A 27,779-nucleotide genomic window follows, 5' to 3' on the forward strand; every position below is an offset into this window, starting at 1 on the left:
GTATCAAAAATTTTAAATATCACAAATTTTCTTTAAAATAGTATAATATATAAAGATATGGTCAAAATATTTACTTTAAAGTTGCCATGAAATCAGATTATCTAGCAACAATTTAAATGCCTGTCAGAAAAAAATAATGTGCCACATTCAAATGCTACCACTATATATTAACAAGGAATAAAACATATACATACTTAATAAAGATTAGATTAAAAAAATAACATGGAATAAAAATACAAGCACAAGAAGTAGCATATGATTTATATAGACTTTTTTAAAGTACAAAATAATACTATATATTAGATGAATAAGTATTAAAAAACTAAATAGATCAGTAGCTACTGATAATGGTCACTTCTGTGGAGATGATAATAGACAAGGGCAAAAGTGGAGAGAGTCTTTACAAAAATGAGATCTGAAGCAAAAGATAGTTAACTGGTAAGTTTGGGTAATAGAAAATTAGACACTTGTACTTTTTTGTTTCTCATACTTGTTTCAAGTATTTAAATCAAGTTACTTGTAGAATTACTCTAATAATATGAACAAAAATTACATATGTCCTGCCAATATTGTTTTAAACTTTACCTTCTTCATGAATGAAGTCTCATGAGAATCTAAAATAATTACATGCATTTACAATTTAAAAATTTTACCTTCTTCATTGTCACTGTATCTGTCAGAGTCATTACTTCCATTCTGCCTAGTATTTTCTGCTGACGAGGAAATTGTTGGTAGAGGAGTAGAAGATCTTGATTCTGGTCCTTGTTCTCTCAGTTTCAATAGCTTTTTCTCATACAGCTTCCTGGTTGTTCCTATATCAGGGCAAAACTTGATTTTAGCTCTTGCATTATCTTATTTAAGGTCTAGTTCAGAAATTAAATAACATTATAAACTCAATTTTTACCCTTTCCTTTCCTAAACTTTATTACTTAAAAATAATAATAATAATAATGGGGTCTTTTCAAAAATAGGAATTTTTCTGAGATTTTAATGAGATTATAAATGTTTCTTTTAATAACATGGAATACACAGTAGATTGGTATAGGTCTTAGAGATTAGCTACCAAAGAACCATGTATGACTCTTTTTTAAAAAATATTTTTTTTTAGCTGTTGATAGTCCTTTATTTATTTATATGCAGTGCTGAGAACCAAATCCAGTGTCTCACACATGCCAGGCAAGGGTGCTACTGCTGAGCCACAGCTTCCACCCGCCATGTATGACTCTTTTTGACTGCAAGTCTTGGACTTTGTATATTTTCTCTACAATTACAGAAGTATACGCCAATATAGAAAATTCTAGAAACAGATCATGCCCCCTGAGGAATATGCATTGATATATTATATATAATCATATATTATATAATTATATATAATTTTATTATACCGTACAATGTAATTCTATATAACAAACAGCTTTTGTTTTCTGTTTCACACTAGCTATATCTTTCCTTAATTTCTGTAAGTTGAGTAAAATGAGTATGGACTTTTATAAACAATACATATCCAGAAATATAAAGTAGTCTTAAAACGAACAGCTGGTATACCATCATGTAATTTAATGTATGCTGGTACATATCAGCATCTTCCTTTTACAATTTTAAACAAAATCTTTGTGTTCAAAATTTTCTACAACTTAGATGATCAAAATGAATTTTTCTCACCTTGAGGTCATTGTCAAGACCCTCATAAAATAAGGTAAATGCTACCTTGCAATAATCACTGAGCCACATTCCCAGCCCTTTTTTATACTTTATGGGGGGGGGGGGGGTTGCTAAGTTGCTGACGCTGACTTTGAACTTAAGATCCTCTTGCCTTGAGTGCCACCACAACCAGATAGTTTATCATTCTTTAAATTATCTTTAAATTCCAATCAAGATATGGCACTTTTAATGATAAATGGAAAACGGTACTAGGCTAGGAATTGAACAACTTTAGTTATATTAGTCAGTTATTAACCTACTGATGTGGATGAACTGGCCAGTTAAGTTAGCTGAGATTCTCAACTGTCATATTAAACCCATATGGGCTTGGAATAGTGGCGCACACCAGTAATCCCAGCAGCTTGGGAGACTGAGGTAGGAGGATCAAGCTAGCTTCAGCAACTTAGCATCTAAGCAACTCAGTGAGACACTGTCTCTAAATAAAATACGCACACAAAAAAGGGCTGGGGATGTGGCTTAGTGGTTAAGAGCCCCTGGGTTCAATTCCCAGTAAGAAAACAAAAAATAATTCAATATAGTCTCACCAGGTGGTGTGATATGTGCACCACATAAAGCAATCTCAACCACAGAGATAAGAGATTAGCTAGTTCAATTCTTTTATTTTATTTCCCTCGATAGGGTTAAGGAAATTAAAGTCTTGGTCATACAAAGGGTTAATGGTAAGACCAGCCCTTGGAACCCAAATTCTAATCACTAGGCAAGAAGAGAAAACAACTTAGGGCCTTGCTTCATAGAAAATATATTTGAAATTTTATGAACTTACCCACAATAGGACCAGGATTCACCCCATATTTCACAAGCTGATCCAGAAGTTCTTCATTAGAGAGCTCTGTTACATCTAGATCATCCTTATCTTCTAGTCTGGGCTTATCAGTTTTCTTTGTTGCTTTCTGTAAACAAAGTCCAATTGTCATTTCTACACAAATTTTAGAGTGTATATTTATTAGACAAATAATATGCTGTGTAAAATAAACATAAACATTCACCCACAAGTCAATTTATAGTTATACTACATTAAGCCATAGCAATTTGATTAAGTTAAAACAATTCATTATTTAAAGACATTCTAAATTCAACTATAATTAGACTGTACAAAACTAATTCCCACACAAATAACTTACATGTTAAAGCGATTAACTGTTGAAATATTCAATTTTGAAATACCTCTGTAAAGAGGTAGTAATGGCATCAAAAATTCAACAGCAAATAAATACAAAGTAAAAGTAACTGACTTTGGATAACATTATATATGTAATAATGAACCTTATACCTATTTTCTTTAAAATAAACAAAAATTATGCTGAATTTTTTATACTGTGCATTCCGCCCCTCCCGTACTTTAACTCTGAGTTAAGTTCCCAGGGCTTTTTATTTTTTTGAGACAGAGTCTTAATAAGATCCAGAGGCTGGACTTGAACTTGTGATCCTCCTGCCTCAGCCTCCCAAGTCAATGGGCTTATAGGCGTGCACCACCATGCCCAACTATACTGTATTTCTCAAAAGATAACTCCTGAAGACAAGGGAGTCAGATCAGCATGAGAGAAACAAAGTGAAGCCAGACGCGGTTTAAACATGTTCACCCTAATGTAGTAAATATAATTTACTGTTGACTTTTTCTAATCCTTGGAGTTTTTATTTATACTTTTTTTTTTTTTTAGGTGGTATGGAGAATGGAGCCCAGTGCCTCACAAGTGCTAGGTGTGTTCTATCACTGAGCTATAACCCCAGCAGTTATAATTCTTAAATCATTTTACTAGAATAGCCAAAACAATGTGGAACTTTGAGAACAATACCAAGATAAGTTCTTTCCTAATTTTTAATATTTATTTTTTAGTTTTAGGTGGACACAATATTTTTATTTTATATTTATGTGGTGCTGAGGATCAAACCCAGTGCCTCATGCATGCTAGGTGAGCACTCTACTGCTGATCCACAACTCCAGACCCATTTTTAAATGTATTTCTTTTAGTTGTTGATGGACCTTTATTTTATTTTATATGTGTTGCTGAGAATCAAACCCAGTGCTTCACACATGCTAGGCAAGTGCTCTACCACTGAGCCACAACCCCAGCCCCTCAAAATAAATTTTTGAAATAATCTGAACAATGGCAGTATTTTCTCAAAAAACTATATAAATTTCCAAAATAAATAGTTTAAGCCAGTAAAAGTATGGATACCTTTTAAGATTATGGCAAATAGCCTTTACAAATGTCTGAATAATCCTAGAAAATATCAGTGTACCGAACAAAACCCAGTTGTTTAAATAATGGCCACAAATATCACTCAAAAAAAATCACTCAGGCCTGAATTAGTATTTAAGGCAGGAGAGTTAATACTACACCTTAGAAATGTTTTATGAAAAATGGCTAAAATTATTAAGTTGTATGGATCAATTACTTTCCAATTAAGGGGGGGGGAGTAGGCATCCTGGGAATGTACCAAAATTTCTCTTGTAACAAATAAAGGGTTGGGGATGTGGCTCAGTGGGGGAGCACTGGCCTAGCCATGTGTGAGGCACTGGGTTCAATCCTCAGCACCACAAAAACAAACAAACAAAGTTTAAAAAAGCAAAAAAATAAAAAATTTGAATAAAGGCTTGGGATGTAGCTCAGAAGCAGAATGCTTGCCTAGCACAGGCCCTCAGTTCCACCCAGCAAGCAAGCAAACACAAAAACTTCACATAATTTTTTTCCCCAGAGAGTGATAATATAAAGTCAATTCACTATATATCTTTTAGTGCACTAATCTAGACTTACCAGGCTCAAATCTTGAAACTGTACATTTTGATGTCAAAATAGTTACCTAAAATCTAAGAGCTCTATATTTAAAGCCTTGAAATCTTTATAGAAAAGATTTAATCAAATCAACCTAATCTTGTGTTATTGACTTAACTTGAATTTTCCATAAGTTTGTAGAGAAAAACTCCATTATATGATATAAATACTTTAAGCAATGAATAATTTAACCAGGTTCAAATTACTTGTAAATAATTCCTCCCATCATAAGAATGTTCAAATTTTACTATCAACAAAAATTCCAATTTCTTGTAACATCCTGAAGTGATTTTTTTGGGGGGTGGGAGGTGGATGGGAGGGTGTGGTATTAGGGATTGAACTCATGGTCTTGCACATACTAAGCAAATCCTGTCACTAAGTTTTAAATCCTAGTTCTTTATATTTTATATTGTGACAAAGGAAGGTCTTGCTAGATTGCCCCAAATGGCCTAGAATTTGTAATCCTCCTGCTTCAGTTTCCAGAGCAGCTGGGATTATAGTTATGTGCCACCCTTGACAGGGTTACTAGCCTAAAGTTTCTGAGAAAACTGACTTTAGCATTCAACACAGCCCACTTACTTTTTATTAGTTATTTGTATACACCCTTTATTTTCTCTAAATGGTGAACTCCTTAAGTAGCAAGTCCCCAAGTGTAGCTTGTTATCAAAATCGCAACTATTTTAAAATATCTTGCTTCACTCTGATTCTTAAGTTTGGGCAGAAAAATCTATATTTTAAATGTGTAGCTTTAGTAATCTGGATGCAGCATTTAAGTGGGCACCAGAGAGCAAGAGCACTATCATATTTTTAACTCAAGCATCTTAGAACAAAAACAAAAGTAGTGCCTGACACAGGAGGTTCTGTCAAACAAATGAATGATGCGTACATTCTTGAGAGGGAAAATCAAGTCATTTATTTTTGAAAATCCATTTCCTATTGGGGGGGCAGGGAGGTGTGGGGATGTGGCTTATAGGTAGGTGGCATGCTTGCCTAGTATGTGTGAGGCCCTGGATTCCATCCCTAGCACCATAAAAAGAGAAGAAATGACATAGATTTTGAATCAAAGTAGGAAATCAATCCCCTTACATTTTCTTAAACTTCAGCTGAACAAAGAAAACTTTAAAATGTAGTAGATAAACTCTGTGATTTTAAATTTAATCTGTAGGGGGAAAGTGCCAGAAAAGTAATTCATTTTATAAATATAAAAAAAATTGGGAGCCGGGTAGTTTGGTGTACATGATTAACAAGACAGCAGTTTCAATCAGGAAGAAGGAAACATTAATTGTACTAAATTCTACCTCCTGATAGTTTTATTCCTTTAAGTAAGTCACAATCTGTTAAGTTTCATTCAGTCAAAAATACAGAGTACTATCAGAGATATGATAAATTATTGTATAATGGTGTATTAAGAATCATAATGCAAAATTAAATAAATAAATAGATAAAATAAAAAAGTATCAAAACAGGCAGCAAGAAGTTGAGGGGAAAAAAAAAAAAAACAACAAAACAAAACAGTGTACCTATGTACCAAGAACTCTTCTCCAGTTCGTTCCCAGATACCAGATGACATCTACTGTTTTTTTCTTTTTTTATATATATAAATTTTTAGTTGTAGTTGGGACACAATATCTTTTATTTTTATTTGTTTTTATTTTTTATGTGGTGCTGAGAATCGAACCCAGCACCTCACACATGCTAGGCGAGTGCTCTACCGCTGAGCCACAACCTCAGCCCTCTACTGTTTTTTTCAATTTTAAAATCCAACAATTCTGTAAAATAACTTGTTTAATTTCTACCTTTAATAGCAAAGATGCTGATAACAATACTATTATAAAATAAATTCTACTGAGCACACATTATATATTGATGTGTGTACTAAAGTGCCTTATAGTATTTGAGAATTCTAAAAAAAAAAAATCATGATAAAGATGCTAATATCCCCATTTTACTAAGTGAGGAAACTAAGGTCCAAGGCTGTAAGGCTAACAAGGGACATCTGCATACTATGTAACATAGTATCACTGAACAGACATTATATATCACTTTCATATACTTATCCTTTTCTGAAATTGTTATTACAGTAACTTTGCACTGTACTGCCCTGATATTAAGATGAAAACATCCAGAAACAATGACTATAACAGGTATCAATTACTGAGCACAAGGCACTTCATTTATGCAAACTCATGTAATCAACCCTCAATCTGATAAGTGACTTTTAATTCCTATATTCCAGGTAAAAATGGAGAAACCTAAAGGCAATCAATGTTCACTGTTCAATAAGCAGCAGACCTAGAATTTAAATCTGTAACTCTTGATTCATTTAACACCTCATTAAGGAGCACTGCAATCAATTTATGATTTATGCTAACTTGCCTTTTACGGTTCTGTCCCAAGTCTTTAAACATTTCCTGTTAAGAATTAATCAGGTTGGGGGACAGGGTGGCTCACTGGTAGTATGTTTAGCCTGCATGAGGCCCTGGATTCAATCCCTACCACACCTTCATGCTTTGCACTTTGTAACAAAAAGGTAGGATGCAAACTCAACTGCCGCAGTCTGGCTGGGCACAATCAGAAGCCACTTGTCAAAAGAAACTAACTTTATTTTTAGAACAAAACACGCCAAACAAACAGCCTCTCAGGAAAAACCCCTCAGAGCCCAACTGCCACCATCGGCTTTTCACAAGCCTCTCTCTCCCCCCACAAGCTTCTCTCCACCTCCCACAATCCTCCTGCTCTTGAGGCCGATTGGCTGGGTCACGTGGGCAGAGCCAAAAAGTCCCCCAATGAGCAGCTCCGTGGTCTGAAAGGGCAGGGAAACAGTCCAATGAGCATCACCGCAGAGGAGCCAATCAGCTAGATGTTGCTGGGGCCAAGGAGCCAATCAGCTAGATGTTGCTGGGGCCGCTGTGAGCCAATCATCAGCCGGCAGCTGGATTGCTGGCAGCTGGAAGTTTGCTGGGGCCCCTTCGGCTGTGGCTCTCAACATCTCCCCCTCTCTGTTTAAACAACAAGCATGTGGCTTAGGGACCGTGCCTGTTAGGCAGTCCAATTCAACATATGGTCCTTACCCGTCATCGGATGAACTGACCTCTAGGCGTCAGCCTCCTGTCTTAGGTTGGTACCACTGCAATTGGATCATACCCGTCACTGACTACCGGTCCAGCATACAGCCATAGTTGTGGATAGGCCTTTGCACCAGTGGGGGGGTGAGGTTCTTTGCCTCACCTCTGTTGGCCCCCAAATTTTAAACCATCACTAGTAGAGGAGGATGCAAAATGTCATGACATTAAGCCAATTGAGGGCTCCTTTGAAAAATTGTACCACTGGTGACATCATCAGCAAAAATACCCCAACACTACCACAAGTCGCTGCACCAACAGATAGTTCAAAATGCATACAGGTGAGCTCACAATGTGTCCAGGCAAGTTCTGCAAGCAGTTCAGTGATGGCTATTGTAGAAGGTGTAGATTGGTTTTATCTTTGACTTCACCAGCACTGGGATGAAGATAGGAATTCTGGCAATAATGGCTAAAGAAAAAATTATGTAACATTACAGAAGGCACTAAAAGAAAACAATTTTCTTAACAATTTACATTGTCTTCACCGGCACTGGGATGAAGATAGGAATTCTGGCAATAATGGCTAAAGAAAAAATTATGTAACATTACAGAAGGCACTAAAAGAAAACAATTTTCTTAACAATTTACATTATCTTTAAGAGAATTATTAAATATAATGAAAAGGAAAGGTGAAAGTAAACAAACAGATCTGTTAACCTTCTTTTTTGTTTACATATTAAAACAATCCTCAACAGTTGTTTACCCAATATAAATTAAACCATATAAATCACGTGAAAAAAAAATATTTGGATCCATTTTAATCATGAGCGCTCATCATATATGATATATGGACATTCAAACATATAACACAAAACACAAGTGTGCACACATAACATAATACATACAACACATAACATTATAGTAAAGGCCTTATAACTTTTTACAGGTGAAATCTCCATTGCAATGTTTAAAAACTCTATAGTCAAAAAATAGAACTGATCAGCAAAACATTAACCTAGGTCTGTATGAGCTCAAAAAACAAAATAGAACTTCATGATATGGCAAAGGGCAATAATAAAATAGATATTGAAAAAAGCATCCTGGTTCTGTTGCAGATGTAAGAATAGCCAAACTGGAGTTCTGGATATCAGCTGTTATGGATTTGAGCCAAATCATCTTCTTTTTGGTCTGTAGAAATCGCTTTAGTTAATCTTTCTGGAATCCAAATCGGCTGCTGTTCTCCCTGTGGAAACACATAAACAGACCCCCGACTCCAGACAATCACTGGGTCAGGACCTTGGTTAATCTCTCTGGAATCCAAATCGGCTGCTGTTCTCCCTGTGGAAACACACAAACAGACCCCCGACTCCAGACAATTACTGGGTCAGGACCTTTCCATTGTCCTGTTAGAATATCCTTCCAAAGTACCTTGGGCTTATGTACATTTTTTGGACACATATGCCTTTCCGCAGCACTAAGTCCTGATGAATCCAAATTTAAAAAGTTTAGAGTAAAAAGGGTTATTTTAAGTTTATCTTTGGGGAATATATACCCCTTCCCAATTCCTTCTTTTTGCTTTAATAAGTACATTTTAATAGTTTGATGAGCTCTTTCAACTATGCCTTGTCCCTGTGGATTGTATGGGATTCCTGTTATATGAGTAATGCCAAATGTTGAGCAAAATTGTTTAAAAGAGGTAGAAGTATAACCAGGGGCATTATCTGTTTTTAACTGTTTTGGAACACCCACAGTGGCAAAATTTTGTAAGCAATGAGCTATAACATCTTTAGTTTTTTCTCCGGCATGAAGGGAGCCCATCAAAAATCCAGAAGAAGTATCAACTGTAACATGCAAATATTTTAATTTTCCAAATTCTGGCAAGTGTGTGACGTCCATCTGCCAAATATGGTTAGGTATCAATCCTCTAGGATTGACTCCAAGATTAACTTGTGGTAAAAAGGTCACACAATTTTGACATTGTTTTATTATTTGTCTAGCTTGTTCCTTAGTTATTTTAAAACGCTTTTGTAAAGTATTAGCATTGACATGGAACTTTTTATGAAAATTTATAGCTTCTTCTAGTGTAGAGAAAATATGTATGTCATGTGTAGTTTTATCTGCTAAATCATTGCCCAAACTAAGGGCTCCAGGCAATCCTGTATGTGCCCTGATATGTCCTATAAAGAATGGATCTTTTCTGTCCCAGATTAGACTTTGTATAGTGGAAAGCAAAGAGAAAACAGTAGAAGAAGGGGAAATCCTACCAGCATCTTCAAGAGATACTATAGCATTAACTACATACTGACTATCAGAAAATAAATTAAATACAGAATCTTTAAACATCACAAAAGCTTGTAAAACTGCATTAAGCTCTACCTTTTGAGCTGATTGTTTGGGTACTAAAAATGTAAAAGTTTGATCAGGGGTAACTACTGCTGCTGTACCATTATTTGACCCATCAGTGAATATATTTGGAGCATTCATGATAGGTGTTTTTCTTGTCATTTTTGGAAAAATTACAGGATGCAATGACCAAAAAGACAATAAAGGATTCGATGGTAAGTGGTTATCAAATGAAACATTAGATTTGCACATGATTATTGCCCAAGTATTTAACTCATTAGCTAACTCATCAATTTGATTCATAGTATATGGAGTAATAATTTTATTGGGAGAAATTCCAAACACTCCCTTTGCTGCTATACCTTGTTCTTGTTTTTCTAATCTTTTTCCTTTCCTAAAACCTTGTCTAGTCATAATAGTGGGTGCATTTTGGTTGATGTTATTTGTTAATGTCAAACCTAATTGATCTAGGACATCTCGTCCCCATAAATTTACGGGAAGATGATCCAATACATATGGCTGTATAGTTCCTTCACATCCTTCAGGATCCTTCCAATCTAATACCATTGCACTTCTATGGGGATTAGTCGCCACTCCTAGGCCTCGAAGCGTTTGAGTGGCTTGTTGTAATGGCCAATGTTTTGGCCATTCTTGACGAGAGATGATGCTAAGGTCTGCACCTGTATCCAGTAGCCCATTAAATTCATGTCCTTGAATATTTAGTTTTAGCATGGGGCGAGAATCTAAATTTAAAGAAAGCATAGCCCAATCTACACCTGTGGAACCTAATCCCTTGGAACCTCTTTCTACAGTACGACTGGAAAATTTATCATGTAGGCTGGGTATTATTAACAACTGTGCTATTCTATCTCCTGGTGAAATTACTGATATACCCTTTGGAGAACTGGCTATAATTTTTATTTCACCTTCATAATCAGGATCAATTACCCCAGGACTTATCATAAGTCCTTTTAGAGTAGAAGAGCTGCGTCCCAATAATAAGCCTACTGTTCCTTTGGGAAGAGGTCCTTTCACCCCTGTGGGAATGATTTGAACTCCCATCTCTGGAGTTAGTACTGCTCTGGCGGAGGCGCAGATGTCCAACCCTGCGCTCCCTCTGGTTTGTCTGATGAGGGATCTGATGGACAATGTGTCCTGGGCACTACCCTGATGGGGTTGCTGGGTTCCTCCAGTGCTCCGTATATTTGTGGTTTTGGGCCCCGGAGCATTGGGCCCCCTTGTCCATTTTTTGGCAATGGAGCCTGATGCCTTTCTCCACGATATCGTGGATAAACACCTGGTCCTTGTTCGTTTTTTGATAATGGAGTACCCTCTATGGTGGTTTGAGAACGGCATTCATTAGCCCAATGTCTCCCTCTACGGCATCGTGGGCAAATACCTGGTATTCTACTCCTTGGATACCTAGTTTTGTTAAACCCTCCTCCAATGGGGCAATTCCTTTTAAAATGTCCTGTTTGTTCACAATTGTAGCATGTTCTTGGCCTGGCATCTAAAGCCTGTTTTACTGCAGCTGCCACAATTTGCCCTTGTTCATTAATGTCTCTGGCATCTAAAGCCTGTTTTACTGCAGCTGCCACGACTTGCTCTTGTTCATTAATGTCTCTACATAATTTAATATATGTGTTTAAATCTTCATGTTTCCATGGTCTAATGATATCTCTGCACCAACGATTCGCTTGCTCATAAGCCAGGTGTTTTAGTAATGGCATTGCTTGTTCTGTATTCCCAAAAACTCTGGTAGCTGTTTGAATAAGCCTATCTACAAATTCAGCATAAGGTTCATTAGCTCCTTGTATTACCTTAGATAATTGACCTTGTAAACCTCCATGTCCTTGTAAAGTCTTCCATGCCTTAATTGCATCTGCAGCAATTTGTGCGTATACGCCAGGATCATATGCAATTTGTTGCTGCTGATCCTCATAAGGTCCCTTTCCTAACAACATATCTAGATTTCTCTGAGGATAACCAGCTGCTGCATTTCGCCTAGCCGTCTCCTTGCAAAATTCCTCATTGGCAACCTTCCATAACAGGTATTGTCCTCCATTTAGCACAGCTTTACACATATTAGCCCAATCTGCTGGCGTCATGTTCAAGTTGTTAATGGATTCGACCAAGCTTACAGTGAAGGGTGCTTGAGGACCATAGGTTGTTACAGCCTCTTTTAGCTGCTTCACTGTTTTGAAATTTAAAACTTGGTAAAATCGCTGCCCTCCTGCCTCAAATACAGGGCATGTTAATATTTGAGATCTTGTCTCAGGATCCCAACTATCAACTGCGGGGGTTGGGGACCTCCCAGCATATGGAGGTGGCCTTGTTAGTTGGACACTTACGTCCTCTGGTGATAGAAAGGTGTTAGTAGCAGTCTCCTGTAGAGATGGTGCTGTTGGTTGGACACTTACACCCTCTGGTGATAGAAAGGTGTTAGTAGCAATCTCCTGTTGTAACTTTCCCCCTGATGGCTTTTTCTGTTTTACACTTTCTTTCTCTGTCTGACTAACTTGAGAGGCCTTCTCTTTTACTTGAATCTTTTCCTCTGTCTGACTAACTTGAGAGACCTTCTTTTTTACTTGAATCTTTTCCTCTGTCTGACTAACTTGAGAGACCTTCTCTTTTACTTGAATCATTATGTCTTCTCCTTCCTCTACCATTGTCTGAACTGAAGGCTTTGGACTAAGCAAACAAGATACGAACGTCCACAATGGCAATGTGCCAACTGGCAGAGTCCCTGGGCTTTTCTTTTCTATTCTTTTTAAATCTTCACCATGATGGTTCCATTGTGATATATTTAACAACTCCTCCTTAAAAAGCCATGGGCTACATTTTTGTATTGTATCAACGTATGCCCTGACTGCTACTGATTTTACTGGGATGCCTCCTTCCTCTAACAATTTACTTAACACTCTTTCAGTTTGTTTTTTACTAATTTCTGATCCCGTATTTCTACTATAATACAACCCAACAAGATGACGCCAAACAAAACCGAGACAGAATGAAATAAAAAGGGAACAACAAAAAGTCATTATAGCCTTTCTATCCTCCTGACATGTGCATCCGTCCTTTCTCCCTATCTGTTCCTCAGACGTAAATAGTTTTTCCTCAGATGTGAGCGGTTTTTCTTCCGTCTCACTCATCTCCAGGGACAGGCAACTTAAAACAAAAGTGAAACAAAATAACAAAAGAATAATCTTAAAATGGCTACCCATCCTCTCGCCCTGCCCTCAGGGGCGAGCAGTTCACTTACCCTCAGTCGCTCCCCGTGCGAGCCACCAGACGCCGCAGTCTGGCTGGGCACAATCAGAAGCCACTTGTCAAAAGAAACTAACTTTATTTTTAGAACAAAACACGCCAAACAAACAGCCTCTCAGGAAAAACCCCTCAGAGCCCAACTGCCACCATCGGCTTTTCACAAGCCTCTCTCTCCCCCCACAAGCTTCTCTCCACCTCCCACAATCCTCCTGCTCTTGAGGCCGATTGGCTGGGTCACGTGGGCAGAGCCAAAAAGTCCCCCAATGAGCAGCTCCGTGGTCTGAAAGGGCAGGGAAACAGTCCAATGAGCATCACCGCAGAGGAGCCAATCAGCTAGATGTTGCTGGGGCCAAGGAGCCAATCAGCTAGATGTTGCTGGGGCCGCTGTGAGCCAATCATCAGCCGGCAGCTGGATTGCTGGCAGCTGGAAGTTTGCTGGGGCCCCAATCTAATTTCAGCACCTAAAATACTGGCATCAAGATGAATAAAAGAAACAATAAAAGAAAAGAAAAACAAGAAAACTAAACCAAAATAAAAATTTTAACATGCAAATATTTGTCATACTACACATTCTAAGACATTGTTGTGGTGGTACATACAAAGCAAATTCTCTCTTATAAAGGAATCTGACATGCAAAATAGTTTTACATATCAACTATTATAAATGTTCTATGGCTCTTGTAAATCCAAAGAACCCCTTCCTATCACATATTAAAAAAAAAAAAAGTCTATTCAGACTTACTTGTAACTTACTCTTGTCTTAAGTATCTTTTTTTGTTTGTTTTTGGTACCTGATTGAACTCAGGAGTACTCTATCACTGAGCCACATACCCAACCCTATTTTGTAACTCACTCTTGTCTTAAGTATCTTTTTTTGTTTGTTTTTGGTACTGGATGGAACTCAGGAGTACTCCATCACTGAGCCACATACCCAACCTTATTTTGTATTTCATTTAGAGACAGAGTCTCACGGAGTTGCTTAGTACCTCGCTTTTGCAGAGGCTGGCTTAGAACTCACGTTCTCCTTAGTCTCCCCAACAGCTGGTATTACAGGCTTGCGCCACTTGCCTCAAGTATCTTTAAAACAGAAAATAAAGCTATTGACTACCAATATTAACTTTTTCAAGTTGTTATCATTGAGCCTGGCCAAAGGCATACATTTTTAAGTTTTAATCACTCAAGTGGGATAAGACAAAATTCTATGGTTATGAAATAATTCTCCTCTATAAAGGAAGCTGGGCATGGTGGTACACTCCAACAGTCCCAGTAACTAGGGAGACTGAGGTGGGAGGATCACTTGAGACCAGGAGACACCCCCTCACCGCCAGAGGGAGAAATATAACTTTTTAGCATGTCACTGGACACAGTAGTGTGTGAGTGTGTGTGTGTGTGAGTGTGTGTGTGTGTGTGTGTAGGGGGGCAGGTGTTGGGGATCAACCTAGACCTTCCATATGCTAAGCAGATCTCTACTAGTGAGCCACACCTTCAGTCCCACAGTAGATAAGCTAAAAAAAAATGTTAATTCCCCCCCCCAATGAATTGGGGTGAGAAATGGGTAAATAACATAATTTTTAGACCCAAGACACTAAATTTTTATGATGATGTGTAGGGTCTGCAGAAATCAATCTTTAAATTTCTATTTTTATTATCTTAATGTGTTATGAGCACATATTAGGAACTCAAAAATGATGGAAACTCCAAGATTTAAAGTTTTTGCATACAACCCAAACTTTATGGTTTAATACAACTACACCAACAAAGGGTACTACAGAAGAACTGTTTTTTTTTTTTTTTTAAAGTGTGCTGACTGAAATGGAAGATATTTCACTTTTGACCAAATCTATAATGAAATAGTTTGAATACTATCCCTTTTTTGAAGAGTCAGTGGAGGAAAATCAATAAGGGATAAACTTTACTTTGAAAGTAAATTTTTGTTTAAAGTGGCTTTCTTTAAACCCTAAAATGGAGACATTAGAAACAATAAAATTTGGCTGTTCTTTTATTTATTGAACAAACACTTATTATATACTATGTGGCATACACTGCCTTGCATGATTTTTAGTTTCTCTGAAGCCCAGACTGAGACTTTTCAGATTAAATTTACATGTGTCTGTTACATGTTATTCATTTCCATTTCATTCGTTAGCGAAACACATTAGATAAAAAAATTTAAATTAACAGAGAATGTTGTAAAACTTTTGAAAAGAAATAGGTTGGGGTTTGGCTCTGTTGCAAAATGCAGCATCAAAAAAAGAAAAAGAAAAAAGAAAGAAAAAGAAAAGCAGCAATAACTTTGAGTTATAATAGTAACCAGCAGCAACAACTCCTACCACATTTCACCGTCTTTCATGAAAGCATTTTAAGTTATGCCATCAAGTTTTAACAACATTATGATACGAAGCCTGGTAACGAAGTATATACAAACCAACAAAAACACACTTAAAATTTACCGATAACAAAAAGCAAACTAATAAGCATTCGCTGAAGCCAATCTGAGATTTAACCAGGATCAGACATTTAATACCATAATCCCAGCGACTCCGGAGGCTGAGACAGGAGGACCCCGAGTTCAAAGCCAGCCTCAGCAACAGCGAGGCCCAAGCAACTCAGTGAGACCCTGTCTCTAAATAAAACACGAAATAGGGCTGGGGATGTGATGTGGTCACATGAGTGCCCCTGAGTTCAATTCCCGGTACCCCTCCCCCAAATTTAATACAGACACATCATGATGTCATAAAATAAACCTATCTCTTGGTTCCGAATCTTTCTTTTCTCAAGTAATATTAAGCAAAAAAGGGGTGGGAGAGGACAATCAACCCAAACTCATTAACTAGAATTTCCCAAGATCGATGATAAACATTTAAAAAAAAATTTTTTTTAAGGTTCATTTCAACCTAGAGTAAAACTGCCGCGACAAGAGATGGCCTGTTGCTGGAACAAGTCAGACTAACAAGAAAACACCAGTTCAAAAAGCCCTCTGCATGCAAACCAACAAAACCAATATGAAAAGGCGGGAATTTCTTTATTTCAAATTTTGCTTAGATATGAGTAGGTCGCAGACTGCCCTCCAGGGAGCGCTCTGAGACTGCTCTGCGCGAGTCATTTCGGTTACTGAAGCGGGAAAACGCTCGGACCTGACCTACAGCGTTCCGGGGCCGACCCCGCCAGGCGTTTCAAAAGCGCTCGGGGCCCGGTCTCAGGGCCCACTCCCGACGGCCGCTAGTCGAGGACCGGGGCTCTGGAGCCGCACAGCTCCCCGACGCAGCGTCCGAGCGCCCCGCGGCCGCAACTTCTGGTCCCTCCCTCGCAGCGCCCCGGTCCCGGAGCCCGCACCCCGGCGGCGACCGAGCTGCGGGCCGGAGCACGGGGACAGCCCCGAGCCGAGCGGGGGCGAGCGCGCGCGGAAACCGCCAAACGCCCGCCTTTGTGGCCCCGGCCGGGCGTCCTTACCCTGCCGACGGTGGCGCGGCCGCGGCCCGCGGTGGAGGGCCCGGAGCTGAGCACTGGGGTGGGCTCGCGCTCCTCGTCGCTGGAGAAGTCCGGGGGCCCCTTGCTGTTGGCGCCCGCGGCGTGCGGCGGCCGGTTGCGTGCAGTGAGGTGCTGCAGGTAGAGCTGCACGTACACGTCTTTGCGCTGCTCCCCGGCCGGGAGAGTCACATTGTTGGCGACCAGTTCACTCTTCAACTTGTCTTTCGTCAGGACCGAGGGGTCTTCCAGGAACTCCGGCATCTCCGGGATCTACTAGTCCCCTTCCCCGCAGCCTCACTGCCGCCGCTCACACCGCCGCGCTCACTCCTGGCCGGGGGCCGCGCTGCCGCCTCCGAGCCTTACGGCTCCCGCCCGGGAGGAGCGCCGCGGGGGCACGGCAAAAAACTCGCAGACACAAAGCGAGGCCAGACGCGGGCACAAAAGCGCCGCGAGCCCAACTACGGACTAAGTGCGGACAGGCTGGGAGGCTGCACCAACCCCAGCCCACACACTACAGCCAAGGCGAGAGCAGCCTGCTTCGCCCACGCCCCAAGAACGCGCGCCGCCATTGGCGGGCGGCGGGAGGAAGCGCGGCGGTGATTGGCTGGGCGGCTCGCGCGGGTTCCATTAGCCACCGTGCGGAGCGAGAGGTTGTAGAAACGCAGTTTAAAAGCTGCTCGGGCGGGAGCTCAGGCTTCTGGCCCGTTTCGGTTTCCCCCTTCCTCCACCCTTCCCTTTAGACGCTGATAAGGGACAGGTCGTACTGCTTTTGTGCTCCGTTTCCTTTCCCTCCTCTTGCCTGGGACACAGCTTCCATCCTGGGTCGGTCACCTCCGAGCGGGCCGAGTTCCACGCCAGCCCTGAGGACCCTTGGCTGGGCCTTTCTCCCTCCCAGGACACTGTCCATCAAAGAATAGGCTGCTTTCCCGAACGCTAGCTCTAGTGGGGAAGACGAGAGGCGAGGCATGCATGTTCGTGTGTCTTGATTTACTTGGAGAGTGGAAGGGGCAGCACCAGGAGGCAAATTCCCCTCTGCTCGGAAAAGCTTCTTTTGTTCCTGCAATTCCGGAGAAACTGGACCTCTGCTATTAGTTTAAAATGTCCTTGAATTTGTTGACAAAATTGCATTCTTATATATCCCGTTTGCTTGTGACCCTACGGATTGGGCATTTCTTAATTATTTCATTTGAACAGTTACTTGGAGCTTACATAAATCCGTGCATGCATTTTTGCTGGACAGTCTCTCTTGGTTAGATCCCCTCCAGCCTTAAGTCTCTGACTATGACTTAAACCCAGAGAGAGTGGTAACAAATAAATGAAGCGCAGTATTTATAGTCAACTTCAAACAACGGAGATGATACATTCTAGATTTTAATTTCGGACGCAGCATTAGTGACCTATAATTAGGCCGGAAACTATAAACAAACCCATGTTAAACTGATTAAAATCCAGTAGAATCTGAAACATATACTCTAATTAAAATATCTTCCTGGAAACAAACACCATTGATGACATCAATAGGAACAAACACGTTTCAAGAATATACGTATGTAGATACGTTTCAAGATGCTTCCTAAAGAGAAGCTATCCTCGGATTTAGGTTGTCAGCTGACTCTGAAAAAAATCTCAAATTATGCTTTGTAAACTGCTTTAAAATTTTTTAAATGTTTACCTGATTTCTACATGGTTACATTGAAGTAAATTTAAAATAAATGCCATCACTAAAAATGTTTTTATGAATTCAAAGAAACATTCTTTTAATGACATTATTTTCCTAGAAGTGATTTTATTAATTCCTGCCTAAAAATCTCAATATTACATATATTTAGGCAACAGTATTAAACTCACTGATGAAAATTTAAAATTTTGTTTTAATAAAAAAGTTATTTTGTACATTTTTATAATCACTTATAAAAGTTGGGGTTCCCCCACCCCCATCACAGCTTCCCTCCGCCCCCCATCACAGCTTCCCACGGCATAGGTGAGTGTTTCTATCGTCAAAAAGGGAACTGAACTGAGAGATAAAGGACCATAATTTTGCTTCCCAATCTGCAATATACTTCAGTTATGTTTTCCAGTATAGTCTCAAATTTTAATGGACAGAACAAGTCTTGAGCTTTATCTCTGCAAGGGAATATACAATAGGTCTTTTGTGGATCTTCAGAGGAAGAAGTATTGCTGATATTTTGGTGACATTTTAAGATAATATTCTTCTACCCTAAGTTTTTATTTTTTTATTTATTTTATTTTTTTTTGGCACTAGGGATAGAACTCAGGGGCACTAGACCACTGAGCCACATCCCCACCCCTATTTTATAGTTTATTTAGAGAAAGAGTCTCACTGAGCTGCTTAGTGCCTCGCCATCACTTTAGGTGGACACAATATCTTATTTTTATGTGGTGTTGAGAACCAAAGTCAGTGCCTCACATGTGCTAGGCAAGCACTCTACCACTTGAGCCACAAGCCCAGCCTCCTGAGGCTGGCTTTGAACTCGCAAATCTCCTGTCTCAGGCTCCCAAACCACTGGGATTACAGGTGTGCACCACTGCGCTGGCTTCTACCCTAAATTTGGTATGAGTACAATACAATACTAAGGTCTCACTGCCACCTCAGTGTGCTTCCTGAAGATGCTGCATTGAAACTGTTTGTTTTGTTATCCACAGGACTTTTGCACCAGAAGTTTTCCAAGTAGTTTAATTTTTAGAGACAATAATGAAGCCAGAATTAAAAAAGAGATAGTCAGCATAGACAAATTGAAGAAAACAGACCAATCTGGTTTGGGTCCAAACGTTGGGTACTGTGCCTGTGGGAGACTGAAATGTTAATATCCCCAAAGTCCAGCCTACTGTGCCTGTGGGAGATTGAAATGTTAATATCCCCAAAGTCCAGCCTATAAGGCCCATCCTAAAGAATTGTTAATGAAGCAACTCCAGAGCAGACTGGGAAACTGCTAATTAATTTGCCCTGGGCCCCCTTTCTTCCCAGATCACTCCTTCCCTGGCCCTCTAGACCACCTGTTCCCCACCTTTTCGCCATTCCATCAATCATCTCCTGGGCCTAGCCATGTATGCAGGAAGGAAAGAGATAAGGAGGAAGAGAACAGGAGAACAAAGGAAGCCTAGGACATATAAAAAGGCAGAGCACCTACACTTCCTAGGATACCAACTATGGCCCACTTCTCCCTCCTGGGAAAAGTCTATGTTACCCCTTTTTAAATAAACCCTGCTTTATATGCTTGCCTCGGTGTGCTTCTTTAATGTTATCCTTCAACATGTGAGGAAGCAGAACTTGTCACTCATAACCTGTAGTATCGATAGCTCATCCTATTTTTTCCACAAGCAAAGGAGTATTGACCAACTATTGAGTCTGAAAGTTGTTTTAGAAGACAGTACTGTGCCCTACAAGTCAAGATATGATTCACAAAAACTGCATTCTAGATGCCTGAAATTAATGTTCCCTAAACAAAAACTGTCACTTTCATCTCTTTTTCTTATTCCTGGACATGCTATCAATAGGAGGTTACTGCAGATACTACATTTCTCCGGAAGCATGATTTATGTCATAAGCTATCAGAATGAGACTGCCTTTCTAGATCTTTCTCTCCAAATCATGAGTTATCAAATTGAGACTTGGAATCATCCTAGGATGTATTCCCAGAACCATTACTTTTAGTGATGAATGTAATTTTTGCTTTTAACTCTGCTGTAGAATTCCAAAGTAGAGGATATTTTTCTCTCATATTCTATGTACCTCAAACTAAAGTAATTAGGCTACTGAATTTGTTCCTGATCACTACTTTCAAACTTCTCTTTCCTCCTCCAGGAACATTTGGAGTTCACATCATCCAGCTAAGTCACCCTTTACTATTTTTGCTATTATTTACTAACCTCCTGGCTAATCTCCTTCAGAAATTATAGATCTCCTTGCTCTAGGTTTTTCTCACTATCATTCTTGTCTACAGTTTATGCAGATTCAGCATCTTGTAGGTGATCTGTGCACTAACACTTAGCTAACACTAACACTAACACTTAGCCTCTTAGATCTTTGACTTCTGTATCTCCAACAATTTGTTCCCCTTTTCTATTGTATCGACTCTAGTGGTAAGACTATGAGCCTTAGCATCAATAACTACCTTACCTTTTAAAAAAAATTGTGATTATCTTTGGAGCATCAATTTTACTACCAAATTGGTGAGAAATAGAAACTTATTAAGAACCATCTCTGCAGGCTGGGGTTGTAGCTCAGTGGTAGAGTACTCACCTCACATGTGGAAGGCAATGGGTTTGATCCCCAAGCACCATACAAAAATTAATAAAGATATTGTGTCCATCTACAACTAAAAAAATATTAAGAAAAAAATCTCTGCTATTCCAGAAACATGGCAGAAAGGACAGAGAAGAGTAGGGAAGGGAGAAGAGTCCCAGGTAAAAAGTCTGTGATATTTCTTCCACTTGGGGTAGTGGGGCCAACTCATCCACAGGCAGTTCTGAATGCCCTCCGGATTGGAATTCATGGGGTGATGTTCCAGGAAGCGTGCAGACTTCCCTCCTGCAGCTGTTCTACGTGAGTGAGATCCCCTGTAATCTATTTGGTTTTTGCCTCTGTCTGAGCTGTCCACTTTCATTGGAGCCACTTTATTTCTGAGTCCAGAGTGTGTGTGTCTTCCTTTTGTTGGAGCACATTGTTCCTGAATTTAGTGTTTGTCTTGAGGGCCAGCAGGCAGCAACATGGCATTCAGCAACATATTCCTAGGATACAGTTGCAATGCTCCTAGTCACTGCCTCTCAGTCCTTGCTGTTGTCAGGAGTACAGGCTGTGTAATCCTACCATGGGGTTGCTCAGTAGGGAGGGAGTTTTCTTCTCTTGACAAAGTATCCCAGGAGGACTTGCTGCTCTCTGCCTCCTACCCACTGTGCTCAACAAGGGGCTGGGCGAGGGGGGCTGCAAGAATATGTTGTGGGACTATACTGGATTGGGGTATCCTTGTTTGCAAGTTGCAGAGGGGAATGGCAGGCAGACTGGGTCTTCTATGCCCTTCTGTCCTGACAGTCCTCCTGAGGCAGCTACAGCTCACAGGACAAAAAGGGAAAGAAGTAAAGAGCAGGCTCACTGGCACTCTTTTTTGAACAGAGAGTGAAGCTGAAAGGATTGGAAGGGAATGGGCTGGGCCCACTTTTGGATGCGTAGGATAGGGTTAACTTGGACTGATCAGTCCCCCTGGTTTGTTTGTGCTGGAGCATCAGAAAGATAGCTATAATCTCATCAAATTTTCTGGTTACCTAAGATACTCAGGTTTCATATGGACCACAAACCATGTCAAACATGACCCTCAGTTGTGAGGTTCTAGGTGGCTGGGGAGTGGCTCCCTAGAATAAATCAATGAATATTCCTCACATTAGTTTAGTCATGGTGCCTTGCGACTTAGTCTACCGTGGTATTCTTTGTGGGGTCGGTCAGTAACTGATGACACTTATCACTTCATGAAAACGTGAGAGGGAAAGTTGTACCATGTGTGCAAGACCTGCTTCTTCAGTTAGAAAAATATGATGTTTGTTAAGTGGGAGGACTCTTATGAAGGACATCAAGGCTCCATATGTCCATGATGGAGCTGTTACAGTCTTTTCATTGGTAGAGTTCTGGGGCATAGTCTGGAAGAATGCCGCAGATGGTGTCAGATTCTGCCAGCTGTGAACCTGATGCCCAGCCTGAAGTCATAAAGTTTGCTATTTCTTCTGGCATTCACCAGTGTGTTCTCCAGCTTCAGATGTGGGCATGATGCCTTTATCATGACAGTTGTGTACAGAATATATGATCTGCCTGAGCACTCTGTGAACCTCCTCCTGCATGCCAGTGACCTCTGGGATGGACTGCAGAAGCTAGCTGTCTGCCACCTGCATACTCCATCACAAGGCAGATATTTTCAGTTGTTTCAATAATGTGAGAGAGTTGGATCACATTTGGGTCTTCCACAGTCTTCATTAGATCCACTTAGAATATAATGAAGAACAAAGTTCTTTTCTACCTTTTCGTAGGATTTTCATGGCTACCTCTGTACCCATGAGGATATGCAAGGTCAGATTCACCTAAGGAAAGTTTCCCTATTTGATATCCCTTAGGGGCCTATGTAACATGTGAGGGTTCCTCAATGTAGAAGCTGGTTGAAAGGCCCTGCCATACTCTTATAACCTCACTACTCTGACTATTCTCACTATACAGCCTCAAAAGCAACACCAACTAAGGATTCTAGCTAAAACAAACAAACAAAAAATAATAAAAAGAAAAACAAACAAACCCCCAAATCAAAAACCAATATGAAGACCAAAACCAAACCACTAAGTGAGCTAACTATCTGTGAGTCTGACAGGTCACCAAACAAAAGCTCCCTGTACTTATGGACAAAAATCAGTCACGCCAGAGCCTATATAGGTGTTGTTTGAAATTCCCTTACATTTATTCCTTGTGAGGTCAAAGCAGCAAATGGTCCAGTCACAACTTGGTGTAACCCACAGTGGTTGTCTTACTTTTTGGTCTCTGGGACCATTTTCACTTTAATAATAAGAAAAGGACCCTGGAAGCTTTTTCACTGCAGTGTGTTATAGAGAATGACATATACTTGCTTAGAAATTAAAACCTGTGGCATGCTTCAATGATCTTTTCAAGCCCAAAACTCTATAATAACTTTTGGCTTTTAAAGACCTCATCTTTTTAAATTTTTTTTTTTAGTTGTCAATGGACCTTTATTTTATTAATTTATATGTGGTGCTGAGAATCGAACCCTGTTGAGAGCCACAGCCAAAGGGGCCCCAGCAAACTTCCAGCTGCCGGCTGATGATTGGCTCACAGCGGCCCCAGCAACATCTAGCTGATTGGCTCCTCGGCCCCAGCAACATCTAGCTGATTGGCTCCTCTGCGGTGATGCTCATTGGACTGTTTCCCTGCCCTTTCAGACCACGGAGCTGCTCATTGGGGGACTTTTTTGGCTCCGCCCACGTGACCCAGCCAATCGGCCTCAAGAGCAGGAGGTTTGTGGGAGGTGGAGAAGAAGCTTGTTGGGGGGAGAGACAGGCTTGTGGAAAGCCGGTGGTGGCAGTTGAGGCTCTGAGGGGTTTTTCCTGAGAGGCTGTTTGTTTGGCGTGTTTGGTTCTAAAAATAAAGTTAGTTACTTTTGACAAGTGGCTCCTGATTGTGCCCAGCCAGACTGCGGCAGAACCCAGTGCCTCACACATGGGAGACAAGCACTCTACCACTGAGCCACAACCCCAGTCCCCAAGACCTTATCTATACTTAATGTATTCAATTCCTTTTCCTTTTAACTCAAAATGATCAGTGTCAACTCTGATCAGAAGAAAGTGTGGCCTGTGTCCCTGGGACAACTGTTGGTGCGCTCTATATTTTCTTTTTCTTGTTATAGTAGTCTATGGTCCTGTATTTTATTTATTTATATGTGGTGAATCAAAGCGAGTACCTCACATATGCTAGGCAAGTGCTCTACCACTGAGCCACAAACCCAGCTTCTACATTTTCTATTATTAAAAAAAACCCTGAAAAATTACGTGAACTCTATAAATACCCAGATGATCTCATCTAGATTTAACATTATAAACATTTTTCCACATTTCCTCATATATTTTTTTCACCAAAGCAACTTAAAGTTTATAGCAAACACCATGACATTTCACCCATGAATATTTCAGTATGTCTCTAAAAAAGACATTTTTGTTCTATTCAATTACAGTTTCATTGTAAAATGACCCAATATCACCTACTATCTAGTCCATGTTAAATATTCTTTTTTTTTAAAATTTTTTTTTAATATTTATTTTTTAATTTTTGGCGGACACAACATCTTTTGTTTGTATGTGGTGCTGAGGATCGAACCCGGGGCGCACGCATGCCAGGCGAACGCACTACCGCTTGAGCCACATCCCCAGCCCTTAAATATTCTTTTTAAAAGAAAAAAAAGATTTTATTTTTTATAAATGATTTTATATTTTATGATGGTAGCACTTCATTCACATTGTGACACTATAACAAAATGTTCTGTTCCCAAAGATACTATAAGGCATGCTATTAATACCTATGGGGCTGAGAGGGAGGGACCTTTCAGATGAGGACCCATAAGGTCCTCATCTTATTTCTTATCAGGAACCCTGAACCCAGGAGGCAGTGGGTTGATATATTCAAAGTGATGAAAAATGAAGCTGTCATCCAAGAATCCTATGGTCAGCAAAAATGTCCTTCCAATAGGGGAGAGCAGTGGGGGCAGTGGCAGATCCCTTGGTCCTTTCATACTGCTGTATGAAATACCTTAGGCGGGGCAACTTTTAAGAACAGAAATTAATTTTTCCCAGTTCTAGAGTCTGACAAAATCCAAAATCAAGGTGCCATGAGATACAGTGTGTTGAGAGAGTTGGCTTTCTCTTTCTAACATGGTAATTTGTTGCTGTGTCCTTGTGTGGTAGAAGGGGAGAAGGACTGAACTCACTCACTCCCTCAAGTGCTTTTTATTTATTTTGTTTTATTTTTATTTTTATTTGCCTCAAGATACTTGCAACTAAACCCAAAGTCCTCATATGTGCTAAGCAAAAGCTCTACCAGTGAGTTACATCCCCAGCCCTTTTAAGTTTCTTTTGGCACTGGATCTTACTAAGTTACCTAGGCTGGTCTCGAACTTGAGATCCTCCTGTCTCAGCCTCCTAAGTAGCAAGGATTCTAGGCATCTACTACCATGCCCAGCGTAATAAATATATGTGTTTCTGTGTTGTGTAGGATTAAATAGGCCTTATGTATTATAGACAAGTGCTCTTTTCTAAGGAGGGCACATATCCCATTCAGGAAGTTGGAGCCTCATGACCTAATCACCTCCTGAAGGCCTCATGTCCCAATACTGTTGCCTTGGGGTTGAAGTTTCAACAGAAATTCTGGAGGGATACATACATTCAAATCACAACACTAGGTAAAATGAGTTGAGGGAGTTGATCACCACTGAATATGCCCTGCATGAGGGGAGTCCTTCAGGTTGAACTGAAGGATTTTAGATAGGAACTCAGAGCTGCGTAAAGATGGAAAGATCTCTGGAAAGGCAAATTCATGACGTTATAATGGCGAATGCTACTTTTGTTTTCTGCATGATTTAAGAGACTAATTTAGCTAAAAAATTACTAGTCTACATTAATGAACATAATGTATATACATGCTCTTATCAGGAAATGCTTTAAGTGACAATACATTAAACACTGTAATGAAAAGTCAGGGAATGGGCTGGGGATATGGCTCAAGTGGTAGCGTGCTCGCCTGGCACGCGTGGGGCCAGGGTTCGATCCTCAGCACCACATACAAACAAAGATGTTGTGTCCGCCAAAAACTAAAAAAAAAAAAAAAAAAAAAAAGTCAGGGAATGGAAGAATGAAAAGAAAAGAGGATCCAACTTGCTATTTATAAGAACTAACTGAGGGCCAGCCTCCAACCCTGGGAGAATCTGGGGAAATGTGTTTTAGGGAGAGGGAATAGCAAGGAGAAAGGTCCTGGGCATAAACGAGCTCAGGGAGATGGAGATACAAGGAGACCTGAGTGTGTGATCCCAGTGATGGTGCAACACCAAGTGGAGGTCAAATTAAGGTCAAACTTGGAATTGGTGATCTTATTTCCATTTTACAGATGAGGAAACTGAGGTTCAGGGACCCTTCTCACACATCTTGATTCCAAAGTCCACTTCCTCAAAACACTGTAACACATGTGTTACACCTCCTGGGTATCTATTTAAGCTATGGTTGCAACAGACATAGATATTCAGACAGGCTGATTAAATATATTTAATAATTTAGTTCATTCCCCAATTGAGTTCATCAGGAGGTTCCCTACTCCTCAAATATCTCTGGCTTATCTTCCAAATAGTCACCAGAAGATTTTTCTTTAGCACCTAGTAAGATGAATGTTTTTCTCATTTTGAATTTGACTTGAGTCTGACTCCTATAAGATCTACTCTCTGTGTAAGTAAAGGACCAAGTGCCCTCCATAATCAAGCTGAACACACATAGAGCCCATCCAAGAGCACTGGGGACCCACAACACATTGGACACACAGTAAGCTAGACAAAGCTGATGGGAGAATTTGTGAACTAGAAGATAGTCCTGAAGAAACTGCTCAGGATGCACCACAGAGAAAAAAGAAAATGGAAAAGTAGAAGGCAGGCTTTGAAAGTCATGAATGCTTCAGAAACCAATCAGAATCTAGACGGAGAGAAGGAAGCATGCAAGAGAGCACACTCTAAGCCAGGATGCTCAAGCCCACATGGGCTTTCTCAGACATGGTCTTGCATTTGAGGAGCTGAATTTTGAGACTGTGGTGGGGAAAAGAAAAGAAAAGGAGAAGAAAATGGATGTTAACTAAATACTGATACATGTCACATACTGTCTCATGATCAGCATCACTTGATTGGTCCATAGACCTTGAAGCTGAAATCTTTGTTCCCATTTTGTCAATGAGCAATGGCTCACTACATCTCATTCATTTGGGTGCCCTTGGTGGTTAGCACAGACACACACAAACAATAAACACTGTTGAATGAGTGTGAAATGTGAGGCTTGCTATGGTATAAATATTAAATACTCCACAAAATCTCAAGAGTTGAAGACTTTGTTCCCAATGCAACAGTGTTCTGAGGTGGGACCTTTTAGTAGAGCTGTGACCTCATAAATGGATTAATCCAATGATGGATTCATAGCTTAATGGGTTATGAAAGGTGGTAGAAATTTTAGGAGGAGGGGCCAAGAAAAAGTAAATAGGTAGAGGCTCTTAAAGGGTATATTTTGTCTCTGGAACCTCTCTTTCTGCTTTCTGGCCATCTCAGGTAAGCTGCTCTCTGCCACTGTGCACTCTCTACCATGATGTCCTGCCTTGCCAGAGTCCCAAATCAATGAGTCCAAGTGGCCATTGAAATTGTGAAACAATTGACTAACACAAAAGATTGGTACCAGAAATGGAATTGTTACTGTGACTGTATCTGACCATGTGATTCAGAAACTTTTGGAACTGGTTTGCAGGAAAAGTTTGGAGAATCGGGCTAGAAGTCGGGCTTAGCATGTTGTATGGGGAACTTAATAGGTGACTCTGGTGGTAATTTATAAAACCAGAATGCTGATA

General features: G+C 40.1%; 1 protein-coding gene across 4 annotated transcripts in view; it reads right to left on the reverse strand.

Annotated features, from left to right (window-relative positions):
* Tmpo (thymopoietin) overlaps positions 1-17,170 on the reverse strand; it is a 34,281-nt gene extending 17,111 nt beyond the window's left edge. For all 4 annotated transcript variants that reach the window (XM_027950876.3, XM_027950805.3, XM_027950726.3 and 1 more), the window contains exons 1-3: positions 16,619-17,170; positions 2,486-2,612; positions 654-812 (exon numbers count right to left, since the gene is read on the reverse strand). In XM_027950876.3, the coding sequence (XP_027806677.2) occupies positions 654-812; positions 2,486-2,612; positions 16,619-16,897 (565 nt within the window). In that variant the 5' untranslated portion in view covers positions 16,898-17,170. The remainder of the gene's footprint in view (positions 1-653; positions 813-2,485; positions 2,613-16,618) is intronic.
* Between the last annotated feature and the right edge of the window lie 10,609 nt (positions 17,171-27,779).

The sequence above is a fragment of the Marmota flaviventris genome, chromosome 3 (genome assembly GCF_047511675.1).
Source record: "Marmota flaviventris isolate mMarFla1 chromosome 3, mMarFla1.hap1, whole genome shotgun sequence".
In the NCBI taxonomy this organism is placed as follows: Eukaryota; Metazoa; Chordata; class Mammalia; order Rodentia; family Sciuridae; genus Marmota; species Marmota flaviventris.